This window comes from Lycium barbarum, chromosome 6 (assembly GCF_019175385.1).
Source record: "Lycium barbarum isolate Lr01 chromosome 6, ASM1917538v2, whole genome shotgun sequence".
In the NCBI taxonomy this organism is placed as follows: Eukaryota; Viridiplantae; Streptophyta; class Magnoliopsida; order Solanales; family Solanaceae; genus Lycium; species Lycium barbarum.
The window spans coordinates 110,741,315-110,760,969 of NC_083342.1; the positions used below are offsets into that span (position 1 = coordinate 110,741,315).

Below are 19,655 nucleotides of genomic sequence, written 5' to 3' on the forward strand. Positions count from 1 at the left end.
ACCTCATAGAATGATAGAAGTAATTCTGGTGAAATGATCCCAAAATGCATGTTACACATGGTAACTCTTCGACTAAAAAAAATTTCAATCTTAAAGTATGCACTAAATAGTCTTGCATATAAATTATCATAAAAAATTATGACAAATATTATGTCAACAATCTTGCATACAAGTTATCATAAATAATCATGACAAATATTCTATCAACTTGACTCCAAAAATTCAGGATTACAACTAACAGTCTTACGTCGATGTCCCCAGGTTTCAACAGTATGACATGGAAAATGCAGTGAAGAAAGAGCCTTGCCAATGGAACGGACTGTTGCGGCAAGCTTTTGAGATAATCTCCACATCTCAGCCGGTGTCGTCCGAACAACCAAACGTGGGTTGAGATCAGTTGTTTCGCACCCTAACTTATCAGCCAAGGATTTAGAAATGAAGTTTTGGCTTGATCTAGACCAAAATAGTTAGTGGTCGCATTGCCACATCATACCGATCAACGTTGTAAAGATGGCAGTATGAGAGTTCTACATCTTCAATTGGAAACTCCTCCGCCTTCAAAAAATCATAAAAAGTAAGTATCAAGTCAAGATTTCATGAAGAAAAAAATATGATAAGGAAGAGTAAAAATACCTCAGCTTCAGCCTCCATAAAGTCCATGGTTGCCTGCATCTTTGTGATTTTTAATTCTGGTGGAATGATCCCTAAATGCATGTGACACATAGATTTCTTCGACTTAGAAATTATCAATCTTACTGCATGCACTGAAGAGTCTTACATATAAGTTATCATGAAAAATCATGACACATATTCTATCAATAGTCTTGCATGCAGATTATCATAAAAAAATCATGACAACTATCCTATGAACTTGACTCAAAAAAATCAAGATTAAAACTAACAATCTTACGCCCACACCAATGTTTTTAACCACTTAGATGCATGAAAAGAAATAAATACTACATGGTCTATGTATGGCATGAAAACTGAAGAATTTATTATTTAACTACATTATTATCATTCAAGAAAAATGGGCATTAACGAAGGGAAAACTGGTCCCTAAAAATTCAGTTCTGGTCCCTATAAGTCAATAGCGACCAGTTTTTTCTGGTCGCCACCCGTCGCAACAGGCTCTGCCGCTAAAGGGTATTATGGACGAGATTTCGTTACTGGTCCTTAAAGAGTTTTTCTGACCAGATATATTCTGGTCCTTAACTTACTTTTAGGGACCAAAATTACTGGTCCCGAAAAAAATCAAGGGGGTCTTGCGACATATCAGCGACAACTTTACTGGTCCAGAAAGAGTCTTTTAAGATGAAAGCTATGGTCCTTGAAGAGTTTTAAGGACTGGACTAATATTTATTTTTTCTAAATTATCTTATAATTTCTAATATAAAATAATCAAATGTATTAAAGCAAAATACTGTAATCAATAATAACATGGTCTCTTGTATATAACATTGTAATGAATTACAAAGAAGGGGGTTAACATCCCATTTGTAGCATTGTATAGCCAGGATATATAAATAATAATAACACAATCCTTGAGAAAGAAGAACTTAACATCCTAGAAAATACTATGATGTTTTGCCTAACTGTCCTGGCAATACGGTAACAAAATTATCAACTTATTAGAAGGCTTCATCTTTGTCTTGTAAATTGAGATCCTCAAATCCTGTAAAAGCATAAAATAAATTACATCTAAAAGAAACTATTCAGATCAACTATATAGATTGGTTAAATACTGTTGTAAATTAAAGTCTGATAATGAGTTAAACCACTCACCTAGAGAAAGTTCAATTCGCCAAATATAATTATATACACTTCAAAAATTAAACATCAAAGTGAAAGGAGGTGCACAAAGACAAACACTGATGAATTAGAATTTGTACGTATGCATATGTCTATATATAGAAAGAGGGATAAAGTTCTAACATAATCAAAATGAAATAGATTCAAACGATTCTTATAAGATGATATTTGAGATGAACAATGCACAAGCAAAAATTATCCTCATTATAAAAACTTCTCATGAGTAGAACTTGTATCAAATTAATTACTGAAAAGAAAAGCTACTACTAATAATAAGTACTAAATAGTTGGACTACAACATGAAGATGCAGGAAGTGGACTTTAAATGAGTTAAACTGTCCAAAAGGGCATCTGAATGGGAGAAAATATACAAAAAGATAGTTGAACAAACAACTTGTAATAGTGAAATAATGCAGTAGACTAGAAATTAAAGAGGCATCAGATCTATACAAGGAAGCATGCTCTTTGTTTTTTACATTCCAAACAGTTAACTAACTCAAAAGTTAATGCATGTAAAGACTAGGACATATTTTAAAATCAACATAAATAGAACTTTAATGTATTTCTTTTTAAGCAGAGGAAATTAATTGAAGTACATGAGAGTTGAGACGCAAAAAATAAAATAAAAAATGAACTGATACAACACAAGAAAATGTCATTTCCTACCTACCCCCCATCAATGGCATTGTTCTCAAATCTAACAAATATAACTTTTTCTACCGAAATTTGGATAGTGCACAAGCACAGCAGTATATCACTTCAGGCCATCCTGTCAGTTCATATGGAAATTAACAGAAAGTTATACTATTCAGTTCTGACTGAAGAATCTTTGACAACAACAGCAGGGGGTTTCAATGAAGATAATTTTATGAACTCGGGATATCAATGCTTTGCTGCGTCATAACAATTTTCTCAATCTAGTAGACCTTTTTTTGCAGTAAAGAATAATAAAATAAGACTATTAACCTCGTCCAGAGAAGTGGAAAGGAACTCATAGAATGGGGAACTCTAGGAGTGAAGTCATTGCATGCCAAATTTCTATATCCACTAAAAAAAGAGCATGAGATACTGATTAATTTCTTGCTCAGTATAAAACAAATTGACTGGGATATTAATCTTAAAAATCTCTGAGGTTATGTAGTGACCAGGTTAGTATCTTAGGTAAAATGATTGGAGTTAAAATCTCCACACAAATAGAAACTGTATCCCAAGATTCTATGTGATCGCATCTGAAGTGGTATGAAATGAAATAGCTTACTGGTGCTTGAAGTGTTGTAGACTGGCAAGTTGATCTTCAAAATTACCAATGAGACTTAACACTTGAAGTTTACTGCAAAACTAAGAAGAACACGAAACATGTTCGTCATTTTAAAGGTAAACAAAGAACAGGCATGTAAATTAGCTTATTATGTTAGTGAGTTCAGTATTGTGGGGAAAAAGTCAATAGATTTATTTTCAGTAAACTGCATATCAAAGACTAATGATCGGTAGCATAATACACCAGTCCATGGACCACGATTCTTCGCAAGGATCAGCTCCCTCTGATTTTCAATTCTTTACTTATGCAGGGTTCTTTACAAAAAAGAATTACTTCTACCAAAGAAGGGTCCATAACCTCTATTCAAGCAGTTTATGTACCCATAACTATCTTTATCTGAAAATTGAATTCAAAAGCAAAAATCTTAGGATTAGTCTATCCTTTATAGAGAAAAAGGTTATGTTATTGGTACAAGTTAAGCACAAGAACAGATTTAGAGAGCAGACTTTGATCAAAATCGATGGAGAAATTGGGGACAGATTCAATGATTTCTTTAATCAAAACAAAAGCTAAGGTGAAATTGAAGAAAATGGATACCTTGTATCTAGAAATTTCTATGCCACTCCTTTTCCTTTTATCTCCTTCTTGGATTCTCCCCCTGATCAATATTTTTCCCTCAAGTTTTCCATATAATATCTCATACTTTAGGTTTTATAACTCTATTTTTAGATATTTGAATTTGTTTTAGCCGAATCCCCGCACCCAGATCCATAACTGGATCCGTATACCCGAATCTTAAAATTTAGATCATGAAGGATCCAACCTCTAGATCCTCACCCGTATCGGACACCCACACCTGAGTCCGAGAAACTTAGATGTCAAATGAAAATGAGATATATTTCAAGCACAGAGCATAAGCAACTATGTTTTTCTTAACCATAAATTTAATGGCAAGCATATATAATCATCTTCTTCTTGAAAACCCACAAAAAGTCTGTGCTTGAGATATATTTCAAGCACAGACTTTTTATTTCTAGTGGGCTTTTAATTGGTGCCCCAATTTTGAGTATTAGGGACCAGTTACTCTTTCTTTTAGGCACCGGATTTAGTTCCATCACTAATTAAGAGCGCTTCAGGGATGAGAAGAAAATCTAGTCCCTATAGATATACTTTTATGGACCAGATTTTCAACTCGTCCTTAAATGCTCGTCGCTATTACCTAGTTTTCTTGTAGCGCAACATGAAAAATGATTTGAATAAAATACATATATACTTATTACATTGAGACACAAAAATAAGCAAAAAATCAAATATTAACATAGGTATTAAGAATTGGAAGAAAACACCCGTTCGAACGGAAGCGTGGTTGGGTGTTGTTCTGCCGTATTTTTAAAAATAAAATAAAAATAATAAGTAAATAAGTTTTAAAAAGGGCATTTAAGTAATTTATCTTTTAAGTTAGGGGTTTCATACTTTTAATATAGTATAGATCATGCTGGTAATGTGTCGGTCCAAAAAAAGGCATATTACTAGGCCTTTTAGAAGTTATTTATGAACTATTTATAAGAGTACCACTTACAAATTATCATTTATGTCCAAAGAATAAATAATAATGTTGTGTTAGGTATCTGGAGACGAGCCCTTTTAGGATATATATATGTGTTTGAAATATGTATATCCGAAGTTCGTCGAAACTAAAACATATACTCATTAAATTTCTAATTGTGTGAAGGAAAAAGTTCAGAATCTTCTTGTGTCAATATAACATATTAGTACAGACTCCATTATTGCGGATCCGCTCATAAAAGGTTGCAACAATAAGTTTTTTTCTATGAACCTGTAGATTATATGGATGTCATTAGACTCTATGATGAGCCACTTCAGTGGGAGTTTGTTGTTTTTATTTATGCTTTTAACGTGTTTAAGTATATTTTCTGTACAGATTAAAATTTTAAGAATTTTATGTTCAAACGTTTATTGAAAATTCTGAAAAAAAAGTTATGAACTTTCTACTGCGATTTTGCATAAAGTGTCAGAAAGTGATTTTAGGCTATTTAAAGTCATAAAATAGGACCAGTTGGAAATAGACATGACTGAGATCAAATTTACATGCAATTTCCATGCTACACATCCGTACTTGATCTATGTCATTGATTTTGCTAATATTGTGACCATTGATGGGTTTAGTGACGAATATATGTTACGAAAACCGCTTTGATCCCATATTAGTACGATTGATGGACCAGATTGCTTAGAGATAGCAAATTGTGCACACTATAAAGTTTTCGTTATGTATAAGTTGTCAGAAATATATTTGGTTCAAGTGGAAGATTGTAAGAAATTCTCTATTTAGTGGACTCACATATTTAATATAATTGCACATAGATATACTATCAATTAAAGACGCCCATTTTTCTGATTTAATAAAGTGTTATTTTATGAGCTATATATAAATCTTATGTTATAAGGTATGGATTTTATAATCGTAGAAACATAATTAACTTTTTAGTTATAATTGATGGGTTCATAACTGAAGAGTTACACCAATTCTGAAAGGTTACAGTCTCTTCGAAGAGGTGCCTCACTATTATATATTGGTTATGGTCCCTAAGTCTGTTACTGATCCTTTTCCTCTCTGCCCTATTAAGAGAATTATCATAAAGAACGTAACAAGACTTAGAAGTGTAAGAAATATTTTCCTTGAATCCTTTCATTACTCGAATTGGTTTATATACAAAATAAGAGAATAATATTCTAACCTAAAATAGGAGATTACACAATATACAAAATATGCTAACCTAAAATAGTAGACTACAAAATATTCTAATTAATATTTACATAATCTATCACACCTCGCAGTCGAAACGGGAGGTTTACGAACGCTGAGACTGTCCCGAAAATCTTCAAATAAGACCTGTCGTAGTCCCTTGGTGAATGTGGGTTTTTATGGAATTTTCCTTTGGCTAAGAAATCTGATGTTTATCCGAAATTCTTAGCTTTAAAAACCTACATTCATACTCAATTTGAACGTCATATTAAAAATGTCCAATGTGATAATGGAAGGGAATATGATAATGGTCAATTCGGGAAATTTTGTGAGTCTAATGGGATGTCATTTCGTCTTTCTTGTCCACATGCGTCTTCACAAAATGGGAAAACCGAAAGAAAAATCCGTTCTATCAATAATATCACTCGGACTCTTCTTGCTCATGCTTCTCTCCCTCCTTCGTTCTGGCATCACGCCTTACAAATGGCAACATATCTTCTTAATATTTTACCAAGTAAATTATTAGGTCACGTTTCTCCTCTTCAAGTGCTATACCAAATAAAGCCATCTTACTCTCATCTGCGGGTTTTTGAGTGTTTATGCTATTCCCTCTTTCCTTCTCCGACTATCCACAAATTGCAATCCCGGTCTACATCGTGTGTCTTTTTGGGGTATACTACGAATCACAGAGGGTATAAGTGTTATAATTTATCGTCCCATAAAATCATTATTTCTCGTCACGTGATTTTTTATGAGAATGTCTTCCCCTTTTCCAATTTACATTCTCCCACTTCTATTACTTATGAGTTTTTGGACGATGGCATTTCCCCATTGTGGTTGCATCACTTGGCTTGATAGATTATGTAAATATTAATTAGAATATTTTGTATGGATAAAGGGGGGTTTGGGGGAGGCAAACTAGTATGACCACAACCACGAATTGGAATCGAATGACCATTTCCCACAACAATACCATTATTTTGACTGCTCAAATTAAAATAAGACGAGAGATTACCGTTCGAGGATGTCATATGAGAAGTGGCTCCGGTGTCCATGTACCAATTTAGATTGGGCGGGTTCAAGGTTATTGTGTGCATTGCGGACTCAAAGTCGGTTGGAACATACGACCCGGGAGAAGCCACTGTCACCGTGTAGAGCTGCTGAGCTGGAGGAGGGCCCAAAATACCCTGTTGTTGTGGCGGGACTGGCGGCGGACAAGCCCAAGAGGTTGTCGGGTACGAGCAGGGGAGAGGAGCTGCCCAACGGGGCTGGGGGACCCACTGCCAGTGGCCAAACTGCTGCTGACCGCCGCTGCTTCGGGCAGAATTACCGCGGCCACCGGTGATTTTGCCGTTGCCTGAGCCGCGGCCCGAGCCCCCCTTACGGCCAGTTCCAGAATTTTGGCCGCGGGAATTTTTTGATTTCCCTCGGCGTGAGCTTGTGGTATCCGAGGGGAGTGGCGCGTCGTCGACCAAGGCCACCATAGCCGAACCAGACTCGTGAGACACCATAGCCGAAAGTTCACGTTCTTCCAAAACAAGGGAAGACCGAACCTCGGTGAATGGGGGAAGCGACTTTGCATGGCGAATTTGTGTCCCAACCCCTTTGTACACTTCAGTGAGACCCGAGACCAGTTGAAGGGCAAGGTGGATATTCGTCACGGGAGCCCCGACGTTTTTCAGTTAATCGGCAAGGCTCTTGAGACGATGACAATAGGCGGAGGCATTGGGAAAATCCTCTATACGAGTCGTCGTGAATTCTTGTTTGAGAGTCACCGCACGAGAAGTTTGATGATCTTGGAAGATATCACGCAAGCGATCCCAAGCGTCCATGGCAGTAGCGTCTGGTTCGATGATAGTGTTTAACAGATCATTCGAAATTGTCGAATAAATCCATTGATGCACGGTGGCGTCAATGGTGGTCTATAATTCAACTTCCTCATCAGTTTTGGGAGCCGGCTTCTCCTTACCTTTAGGTGGAGGAATGATGTGATGAAGGACCTTGTGAGAACGAGCATGAATTTTGAAAAGCTCGGCCCATGTACCCTATTGTGAGTTTTCCATCTCAAGAGTAACAGAGATGTGATTCTTGATATTGGAGACCGCGAGGGCCGGGTGGAACGTGGGCTTAGCCAGGGTGGTAGGTGCGTCGGCCATGGGAAAAAAAAAAAAAAAAGGGGGGCGACGGCTTAGGGAGGAAAAATAGGGATTTAGGGCGTAGCGGAAGGAGGAAGAAGAAAGAAACCCTAATCTGATTCAATGTAAGAAATATTTTCCTTGAATCCTTTCATTACTTGAATTGGTTTATATACAAAATAGGAGAATAATATTTTAACCTAAAATAGGAGATTACACAATATACAAAATATGCTAACCTAAAATAGTAAACTACAAAATATTCTAATTAATATTTACATAATCTATCAAGAAGAGCACAACTTCCTTCTTTTGATTTCCAATGGATCAAGGTAAGTGCCCTTACTAATCTTCTAGATTTATATCTCTGTCTAATGATTTACTTGCGATCTTGTATGGACTGTATAAAGTTTTCCAACAGAGAGATGTTACCATATCTAAGATTTGTAACTCCATGGATTTATTAAGTTGCTAGCTAAGACAGAGAGACAGAATATTGGAAGAAATCATTCTTATCGAGCAATTTTCGGGACAGATTATTCATCTTATATTGTTTTTCCCTATGTTGCTCGGACTCTTCAGAAATGTCGACGGGTGTGTGTGAGTTCTCCAAAAGTAGGGCATTTTTGGAGAATCCGACGCGGGTGCGGCAACATTTTTAGAGAGTCCGAGCAACATAGGATTTTCCCATGTTCGGCCACCCGGTATGCTAAGCAGGCGTTTTACCATGGAAACCAGATATTTTTCACTTTATTAGGAATTTTTGAAGTTGGAGTTGAAGATGAGTTGTACTTAGTTATTCTTTTTGCAAATAATAATTGGTTGTTTGAATGTACTTTTTCTATAAAAAACATGAAATATGATTTATCAATTTCTAAAAACTAGAAAAACCACCTAATTTGATTAATTTACCTGAAACATATGACTAAATCTGCACTAGAGGGCAATATATCATAATGAATAATCACAATAATGTCATAAATTGGATTCCCTATATTTTTCTAAAATACCAAAAAAAATCGCTTCACTAATTCAAATGTCATGATTAATATATTTTTACTCTTTTTTTTAATCTATCCAATAAATAAAAACTCAATTAAAAAGATCTGATCCGACCTGACCCAAAATCCAAACCGGTGACACACTTTTTTTTCTTTTTTTTTTTAATTTATAAATTAACGATTATATGTATTACCAAAGTGAACGTTCGAGTCCTGGACAACTGCTCGGGTACTTCAATCACAACTATCCCTCTAAATCTCTATAACTAACATACAGTGACAGACTCAGAGTTTTACATAAGTGGCTTCAATAAAAAATGACATTAACTGACATAAGAGTGATACCAGCAAGTGAGATTCAACAAATGCACTTTTCTTTTAAGGGTGGCCGTGCAGGGGGGGAGGGGGTGAAGGGGGGCATACAGGGGTCATAATGCAACCACAAAATGAACGATCTAAAAAAGTAGAGGTGAACATTCCTTTTTACTTTGTTTTCTCAAAAAATAGGGGGAATTTTTTTTAAAACGCTTAACAAACTAACAAAGACCAATTTTTTTAAACTAAAAATATTCACAATTTATCTATTTAATTTAACAACGCTATTTCAACGAAGTTTACAATTTGGAGGGGGCATAATGTTACCACAAAATGAACAATCTAAAAAAGTTGAGGTCGATATTTCTTGTTCTTTTGTTTTTTCAAAATTTAGTGGATAATTTAAAGGGAAAATGACCTAATAATACTACTTAAGACTTTATATTACAAAATATAAGGATACTTTTTTTATTTACAAAATACACCAATTTAATTACACAACATATCAGATTTAAAAAAAATAAAAAAATCCCACCCTTCCCTTCCTCCCTTTTCTATCACAATCTATCTAGATCTGGAAAAAAAAAATCAACCGACCCTTGCCTTCTCCTTCTCTATCACAATCTGTCCAGATCTGGAAGAAAAAATCGCTTGTCGATGCTCTGTTTCATCCATACTTTCCGACACTGTCCCAACTTTTCAACGAGGCGATTCTCAATCTCTTTCTCTTCTTCATCAACAAAGCATACTTGTCGACAAGTTTTTTATCTCCTATTGTTTGCTGCAATCTTAACCATAAGTCGGTATGGTTAGAGTTGTGGTACTGCAAGTAGTTCAGACCAAAGAGACACCCTCAGTGATTTCATGGACCCTTGATCTAGCGTAATGTTCATTAGGCTTTTGATTTAGCTCTTGTATAACAACTAGAAAGCATAGAACTTAAGCTTCTTATCTCTTGATGCTGAAAATTTTGAATATTTTGAATTTTATATTCAATAAATATTGTATGAAAATTGTATACAAAGTTGTTTTATATTTCATCCGAATTTCGAAGCAAGATTCAAAATTATATTAAATTTGTCTCCGAATTATATATAAAGGTGTTGTAGTTGTATTAAATTTTCAAAAAACTAACATGAACTTTATACAAAATTTATACAGTTATATGCATATTTCATATCGTTTTTATCCAGTTTTAATACACGAAAACTGTGAGCATTCTAAGTCTTGAGCGAGATATACATATTTCATGCAGTTTTCATACACAAAAATCTGAGCGAAATTTTTAAGCCTTGAGCAAGATATACATATTTCATACACAAAATTCTGAGAGAAAATTTTAAGCTCTGACCAAGATATACACATTTCATACACAAAAAATTTCATATATGTGTTGTAAGAAATCTGTTGGTATGTTTTGTAAACTGAAAAGTATCGTCATATTTTGTAAATATACCCTATTCTTATGGATATATAGGTTATTCTCCCTAATTTAAAACGTTTAAGAAAAACCAATTTTTTAAACTAAAAATGTTAGACATTTATCTATTTAATTTAACAAATTATTTCAACGAAGTCTACAAATTGTTAAACATTAACCAAAAAATATATTAACCGAAATTTACCAGACTCTAAGAAATTAACTAAATCTGAAATCTCATTTTTATTGATAAACTAAATAATGAAGTTGTCAATGTACCAACAAAAGACAACAAACTATAAAGAGTTATAACTTAAACTAAACTAATTATATAAACTATCAGGAAGAAAGCTTGTAAAGTAAAATAAATAATTTTAATGTAACAAATAAACAATTTAGCATAAACTAATTTAAGATGAACTGATAAATTATAGTAAATAAGTTCAATGATTGCACTAGCTCATCATAATTTTCTTTTGGGCAAAGGGGCAAATATACCCCTCAACTATAGGATATGGAGCAAATATACCCTCCGTTAAAAAAAAGGAGGATTTATGCCCTCGCCGTTAATGAAAAGGGGCATATATACCCCTTAACTATAGGATATGGAGCAAATATACCCCTCGTTACAAAATTGGTGCAAATATACCCCTGTCGTTTTAAAATGGTGCAAATATGCCCCTGTCGTTTTAAAATGGTGCAAATATACCCTTTTCACTGACGAATTTTTTTAAAAAAATATTTAGGTTATTTTTTAATTAAAAAACATCACGTGACTTTAAAAAAAAGTCTACCCATTTTTTTGTGTAGACATACTTTTCTAAGGCCACATAGTAATTTTTTTTTTGGGGTCTGTTCGTTTAAAAAACATATCTCCGTGACTTTAAAAAAAATAAGTCTACCCATTTTTTTAAAAAAATAAGTCTACCCTTTTCAGTGACGGATTTAAAAAAATATATATTTAGGTTATTTTTTAATTAAAAAATATCACGTGACTTTAAAAAAAAAGTCTACCCATTTATTTGTGTAGACATACTTTTCTAAGGCCACATAGTAATTGTTTTTATAGGTGGGGTCTGTTCGTTTAAAAAAAATATCTCTGTGACTTTAAAAAAAATAAGTCTACCCATTTGTAAAAAAAAAAAAATAAGTCTACCCTTTTCACTGACGGATTTAAAAAAAAATATTTAGGTTATTTTTTAATTAAAAAATATCACCTGACTTTAAAAAAAAGTCTACCCATTTTTTTGCGTAGACATACTTTTCTAAGGCCACATAGTAAAAAAAAAATTGATGAGTAAGGTCTGGTTCTTTTAAAAAAATGGATAGACTTATTTTTTTAAAGTCACGAAGATATTTTTTTTAAACGAACAGACCCCACCTATCAAAAGAAAAAATTACTATGTGGCCTTAGAAAAGTATGTCTACACAAAAAAATGGGTAGACTTTTTTTTAAAGTCACGTGATATTTTTTAATTAAAAAATAACCTAATTTTTTTTTTAAAATCCGTTAGTGAAAAGGGCATATTTGCACCATTTTAAAACGACAGGGGTATATTTGCACCATTTTAAAACGACAGGGGTATATTTGCACCATTTTAAAACGACAGGGGTATAGTTGCACCAATTTTGTAACGAGGGGTATATTTGCTCCATATCCTATAGTTAAGGGGTATATATGCCCCTTTTCATTAACGGCGAGGGCATAAATTCTCCTTTTTTTTAACGGAAGGTATATTTGCTCCATATCCTATAGTTGAGGGGTATATTTGCCCCTTTGCCCTTTTCTTTTTAAGGAAGAAGAAGAATAAACTACTTTTCCCTAGTACTAAAAAAAAATGACACATTTCCTTATTTGGAAACTTTACCTTTTATGCTTAATGAGATGATCTATAATCACACAAATATCTTTGACTTGTTTTAGACTACAAGATTCAAAAGTCTTCCTTTATTTCTAAAATTCCGTACCCATTCAAACTACATTATATAAATTGGGACGGAGGGAGTGCTGTTGAGTAGGACTTAGCACATGAACTTGTGCAGTACATACGGTGACAGAACAAAAAAGAATGCAAAAGACATTGAGAGGAGCTACGCAACCTTTTTTCGAACTCAGTGATTTTCTCTGTAAATTGAGCCCACTAGATCATAGTCCCCGCAGGATCATCTTGTTTCAAAGTGGATTCAATTAACTTCTATAGCTACGTAACAAAACTTAACCTATATAAAATACTAAGAACTTTCGACGAAGTGGGTTCATTTGAATCCTTTGGACCCTTGGTGGGTCCGCCACGTATCTATGTGGAATTTAGCTGTTGACGTCGAGTGTTATGATGACCAATTCTTCCTTAATTTCTCTTTTTACTGTATTGTACCAAATAAAAGGGGTTGCAATCAATTAGATCGCTCGAATAGACTACTGCATCAACATGGAAGCTCCCTCATTAACAAAACATATTTACGCCCTCTTTTTCAATTCATTTGTCTTACTTTTTTTAGTCCATTTTAAAAAGAAATTTTTTGGCAACTCTTCAATTTAAACTTTTCACGTGATATATTTAAAATCACAAGATTAAAGAGTATTTTGATATATTTTACATATCTTTAATTTAAGAACATAAGATTCAAAAGTCTTGTTTATTTTTTTTTTAATTTTATGTTAAGTCAAAACCAGACAAACAAATTGATTTGTCTTTTTCGCAACTCTTTTTTGATACTTTTTGTTTAATTTCTTGAGAAACTTCTAAGACGTGGACTAGAAGTCACTTTTCAAGAAAGCCATGACCCACCACTTTTTTGCGGCTTTCTGTTTATTTTTTTGTTGAAGTTCAGTTATTTAAGTCTTAATACTTTCAGTTGGAAGTGTATCTGGGCTACAATTTCTTGCTAGTAGAGGGGTATAGTGGAAAGGGAAGTTGTTCTTGTTTGACATTCTCTTTCTGCAACAGAGAATTAATTAGCTGAAAATGACGGCTCTCTATCAAGAAAATTACTTAAGGTAATTAGTTCCATGAAATTGTGACCACCGTACGTCTTGAATTTAACTAGCAATTGTAAAATGTAGATATCTTACTTACTTCTGATATTTCTTTGCTATCTGCTTTATTTTGCCAAACTCTCAAATAATTTTGCATACCCTTTTTGTATTTCTGTCTTGCAGTATTCTTTAACTTTTCCATAATGGTTCGACCGACCGAGTAACTTTGGTTTAAATTCTTTATTTGTCTTAACAAAATCATTTAATATGTACAAACAACAACATACCAGTGAGGTCTAGGGAGAATAGACTGTACGCAGACCTTATTCCTACCTTGACAGGTTAAAGTAGGGAGGTTGTTTTCGGTAGACACTCGACTCAAGTAAAACAGAAGCAACATAAGGATCATTTAATATGTACAAATAATTAATTTAAAACCCACTTAATATGTACAAATAATTAATTTAAAACCCACTAATTTAAAAGGACTAAAATTCTGAACCATAAACTACAAATTCTGGCGCCACCTCTGCTAATATATATGTATGACCTTCTCTAAGTGACAGGCCAAAAGAATTATCAACAAGAAAGAAACTTCTTGATCCTCAGGAACCATTTCTGCAGTTCTGGAACAAAATATTTGTCTTGGCTTGCATAATTTCAGTGGCCATTGATCCATTGTTTTTCTACATTCCTGTCGTTGATAACAAGAGGAAGTGCCTTGATTTGGACAGCTCATTAAAGATCCCTATTTCTGTTCTGCGATCACTCACCGATCTTTGCTATATATATCATATCATCTTGCAATTTCGCACTGGTTTTTTTGCTCCTTCTTCTCGAGTATTTGGTAGGGATGAGTTGATTGAGGATGCTTTCCGTATAGCCAAGCGATACTTGCTCCCTTATTTCCTCATTGACATTCTAGCTGTTCTTCCACTCCCACAGGTTTGTGTTTAATTCCACAGACATTCAGTTGGAATTCAGTTATATCTTTATATTAACATATTAGCCATCTGTTGGTACAGATGGTGCTATTTATCACTGCTCCGAACATGAATCACCCCATATCTCTGGAGATGAAAAAACAGTTGGTGATTGTTATTTTCGTACAATATATTCCGAGAATCATTAGGATATACCCATTATATAAGGAAGTAACAAGAACAACAGGCTTTTTTACTGAAACGGCATGGGCTGGAGCTGCTCTCAATTTATTCCTGTTCATGATCGCCAGTAATGTATAGATCACTCATCGTATATTAATTGTGCTATAATTTATTATCAATCAGTCTCAATTTATGTGGCACAATTTTCTTTTTAGCCCGTCCCAAAATGAATGTCATCTTTCCTTATTTGACAACTATTTAATGGCATCATCTCTATTTTATCCTTGTTGGGTCCCACTTAACTTTAAAAGATGTACTTAATGTGAAGAAAAGTCAATAAAAGAAGGCACTAAAGTAAGGACAATTTGGTAAACATAACAAAGTCTTTCTTTATTTCTTAAACTCCGTGCCCGATCAAATGGTGCCACATAAATTGAGACGGAGGGAGTAATATGTAAACCATTGTTACCTGTCTTCAGCAAAAATCAATCATCCTTGTGAGATAATTTTTTTATTATAGTAATTAATAGTAGCTGAGAAGGGGATCCTTGACGTAACTGGTAAAGTTGCTGCCATGTGACCAGGAGGTCACGGGTTCGAGCCGTGGAAACAGCCTCTTGCAGAAATGCAAGGTAAGGCTGCGTACAATAGACCCTTGTGGTCCGGCCTTTCCCGGACCCCGCGCATAGCGGGAGCTTAGTGCACCGGGCTGCCCCTTTTTTTTTTTTTTTAGTAATTAATAGCTGAATTACTTATTGATAATTATACTTGCACGTTAGATTCCAGTAAGACACTGATTCCTAATTAAACAGGAGATGACTGTTGTTGTGTCCATGCATAGATGTGTTATTTTTTATCTTCACATGTATAATGATATGGACAAGTGTCTGACAGCAGGTAGTTGGAGCCTTATGGTATTTGATCACAGTGTTTCGACTAGATAACTGCTGGAGGGAAGCATGTAAGGATATTAAAAACTGTGTGTTAGACCACTTATGTTGTGTGAAACAAGGGAATGGAAACGCTCAATTTCTCAATTCTTCTTGTCCTCTCCTGAAACCGGAAGATATACAAGAGGGTGACTTTGATTTTGGGATATTTCTTGATGCTCTTCAGTCTCGAGTTGTAGGAAAAAGATGTTTCTGGTCCAAACTCAGCTATTGCTTCTGGTGGGGGATGCGAAATTTAAGGTCTGTGGTCCTGTTTTTTGTTTTTCATCATTTGGTAACTCTCTTAGCTAAAAAGATCCTCCTGTCTTATGTTTTTCAGTTCTCTTGGCCAAGACCTTAAAACAAGCAATTATGTATGGGAGACCCTCTTTGCCATCTTCATTTGCATTGTTGGGCTGATCCTTTTTGCCTTTCTTATAGGCAACATGCAGGTACGGATTGATGGAGCACTTATTATTAGTTCTTACCTTAAAGTCTTGAATTAACGCAACATGTTTTGAAGTGAAAAAAATTCACATTAATGGCATTGATATGCATTGGGTTTTAATCTCTTCCTCTTAGTTTCTAATCCATCAAGGAAGTTATGAATAAATATCATTAATTTGACAATGCATTCTGATTCCCACCATGCTTCAACCCCTTCTACTTTCAAGATCAAGTTGTGAGTTTCTATTTGCCAAACTAGAGAAAAGATAAAACCTTTTTACATTGGAGAGAATTGACGTCAACTAATGTTTCATTAATTGCTTGCTACAGGAGTATTTGCAGTCTATCACAGTTAGACTTAGACTAGAGGGGATGATGTCGAAAAGGCAGGATGTAGAACAGTGGATGTCTCACCGAATGCTTCCTCACGACCTGAGAGAACGCATTCGAAGATATGAGCAGTACAAATGGGAACAAACTAGAGGTGTTGATGAAGATCATCTAATTTCTAACCTTCCCAACGACTTGAGAAGAGACGTAAAGCGTCATCTCTGTTGGTCTTTGCTCAAAAGAGTGAGTGCCTGTTTTTGTTCTCCTCATGCCCTTTCTTGCATTCTTCAAACTGTTGATCCTATTTAATCTTTCTATATCCAGGTTCCCATGTTTGAGAAAATGAATGACCAGTTACAGGATGCATTGTGTGATCGACTGAAACCAGCTCTTTTCACCGAGAATAGCTACATAATCCGAGAAGGAGATCCAGTGAGTGAAATGCTTTTTCTCACAAAAGGTACTTTATTGACTACGACCACCAATGGTGGAAGAACTGGTTTCTTCAACTCTGCCTCTCTCAAGGCTGGTGATTTCTGTGGAGAAGAGCTTCTTATATGGGCTTTGGACCCTTGTGCTTCCACGACTCTTCCCGCCTCAACTAGAACAGTAACAGCTGTTACAGATGTTGAAGCTTTTGCTCTTGCAGCTGATGATCTCAAGTTTGTTGCCCCCCAATTTAGACGACTTCATAGCAAGCAACTTCGGCATGCTTTCAGGTATATTGACCAACCCTTGTTCAATTCCAAAACACAAGTCTTATACTAACATCAGTTTTGGAGAAGGCGCTTAAAATTTACAATATACGTTGGCTGTTTTAGGTTCTATTCACAGCGCTGGAGGACATGGGCAGCCTGCTTTATACAAGCAGCGTGGCGAAGACACTGCAGGAACAAGCTTGAGAAATCTTTGAGAGAGGAAGAAGATAGACTGCAAGCTGCATTGGCAAATGAGACAGCAAATTTACCTAGTCTTGGAGCTACCATTTATGCATCAAGATTTGCTGCCAACGCGTTGTGTGCCTTGCGGCGCAACCACCCAAGGGGTTCCAAATCATCTACCAGATTAAGTCCCTTATTGCTTCAGAAGCCAGCTGAACCTGATTTTAGCTCCTTAAGCTAGAAATATTGGAAATAGGCTCTTCTATGACCTGGCTGTTGCAGTTTGGTTTTAGTGTTAGTTTTTACGATCAGTCAGTTAGAAGAGTCTGTTGTATATTTTTAAGATTAGATACCAACATTCATTACCATGTACCAGTCTCTCTTCAGTATAGGCAGGTCTTTCTTTAGAACAGATTCATTCCAGAACAGAAAACCGAATTGCGAACCAGAATCGCGCATGGAGCCTATCGCTAGAACAAACAACATTGCAGCGACCAACATGAATATAAAACAGGCATTCTGCTCCTGCCTTGTAAATTGTAGTATTCTACTAAACTATGGCTTTCAATAGATTTTGGCTATTTTACATGTGGTCACAGTCTAGTCAAATTTGAACTCTGAAGTCCAATAGATTGTGCAATATTTTGTATAGCATGGATTTTTATTTATTTCCTAAGAAGCAAAATGTTTTGCAAATTCTTAGCCTTGTTGAAATCCTTTCTCCCAACAGAAATGTCAACAATTTCATCCAGTTGAAAATCCATTTTTTTTTTTTTGACAGAATTGAATCAATCAGTCTTGAAATGTGGAGGATCATAAGCATTCCATGATACTTGTGTGCTAACCGCCCAAGAAATGCAGGCAACAACCACTTGCCTCACATGATATTGTTAGAATATATGTCAATATATTCTGATTAGTGTATATTTGCTATTTATGGACTTTGTATATTTAGCTCCTTAATTGTAGGTAATTAGGTCCTAGTTTAGAGCCTTACCTTATGTAGCTTAGCTTGTATATATCACTGTTGAGATTGTTGTGAATGGCAAGGAAATAACTTCTTTCATGGTATCAGATTTCTAGCAAAAGATCATCCCTCTTCCGCACCCTAGCCGCCCCTCTTCCTGTTGCATTCTTTCATCTTCTTCTCTAAATTCTCCATCTCCATGGGTGACTCAAAGTCCTCTTTTCACCCTGCTCTTGTTGTTTCAAACATCAAAAATCTTGTTCCCATCACTCTTGAGATGGAGAACGTTCAATATGCGACATGGGCGGAGCTTTTCAAAATTCACGCAAGATCTCATAAGGTACTTGATCATATTATTCCTCCGGCTTCGGGAAAGGAGAAACCGCCTAAGACCGAGGAGGAGAAGGAACTGTGGTCGACTCTCGATGCTACAATTCTTCAGTGGATTTACGCCACTATCTCTCATGATCTGTTACACACAATTCTTGAACCCGACACCACGGCAATGGAGGCTTGGAATAGGTTGCGTGATATATTCCAAGATAACAAACACTCCCGTGCCGTCACACTTGAGTATGATTTCGCTCACACACAAATAGAGAATTTCCCAAATGTCTCTGCTTACTGTCAACATCTCAAGTTGTTGTCGGATTTACTTAAGAGCGTCGGCTCTCCGGTGGACAATAGTCGGCTGGTTCTCCAATTGGTTTCGGGCCTTACCGAGTCATACAAGAGGGTGGCCACACTAATTCGTCAAAGTGACCCTTTGCCTCAATTTTATCAAGCCCGATCAATGCTCGTTCTTGAAGAAGCGGGACTGAAGAAGGCGACTCAGACCACCTATTCTGCCATGGTGGCCCGGGACTTGGATGATTCTCAAAAGAATGTTGATCAACATTCAACCCACCGTAATAATAATGGTGGGAAACGGCAACAACACCGAAGTAATTCTGGGAAGAATCGTTCCTCATCCGGTGGTCGTGGCGGCGGTAAAGGGAGTTCTGGTGGTAGGTCCGGTGGTGGGGGCAAAGGCAGCGACACCAGCAGGTGGAACGGTGGCCAGCAGCAAGCCCCAAATCAGTGGCTGTCACAGTAGTGGCCTTGGCCGTAGATGCAGTGGGCAGTTCCACCATGCCCATTTCCCACTAGTCCATGGGCCAGGCCTAATTTCCGACAAGGCCAGCGCCAGCAACCTGGTATTCTTGGGCCTAGACCGCAGCAAGCCTACTCGGCTACTGGACTGACCCCAACTGATATAGAGGCGGCGATGCACACCCTCAACATTACTCCTTCGGATCCAAACTGGTACA

The 19,655-nt window shown here is 35.8% G+C and overlaps 2 protein-coding genes across 5 annotated transcripts; both read left to right on the top strand.

The window, feature by feature from the left end:
• Positions 1 to 13,581: 13,581 nt before the first annotated feature.
• LOC132645457 (cyclic nucleotide-gated ion channel 1-like) lies at positions 13,582 to 18,126 on the top strand. 4 transcript variants are annotated; one of them, XM_060362448.1, is made up of 8 exons: positions 13,582 to 13,706; positions 14,252 to 14,630; positions 14,711 to 14,923; positions 15,686 to 15,981; positions 16,061 to 16,172; positions 16,498 to 16,740; positions 16,822 to 17,216; positions 17,319 to 18,125. In XM_060362448.1, exons 1-8 carry the CDS (start codon positions 13,675 to 13,677, stop codon positions 17,617 to 17,619), a joined length of 1,971 nt encoding a protein of 656 aa, XP_060218431.1. In that variant the 5' UTR covers positions 13,582 to 13,674; the 3' UTR covers positions 17,620 to 18,125. The 4 variants fall into 4 exon arrangements, with proteins under 4 accessions (XP_060218431.1, XP_060218429.1, XP_060218430.1 ...); XM_060362446.1 differs by having other exon boundaries at positions 13,584 to 13,706; positions 14,246 to 14,630; XM_060362447.1 differs by having other exon boundaries at positions 13,584 to 13,706; positions 14,246 to 14,630; positions 15,689 to 15,981.
• Positions 18,127 to 18,850: 724 nt separating this feature from the next.
• LOC132644383 (uncharacterized) lies at positions 18,851 to 19,441 on the top strand. Its single transcript, XM_060360972.1, has one exon. It carries the CDS (start codon positions 18,851 to 18,853, stop codon positions 19,439 to 19,441), a length of 591 nt encoding a protein of 196 aa, XP_060216955.1.
• Positions 19,442 to 19,655: the final 214 nt, after the last annotated feature.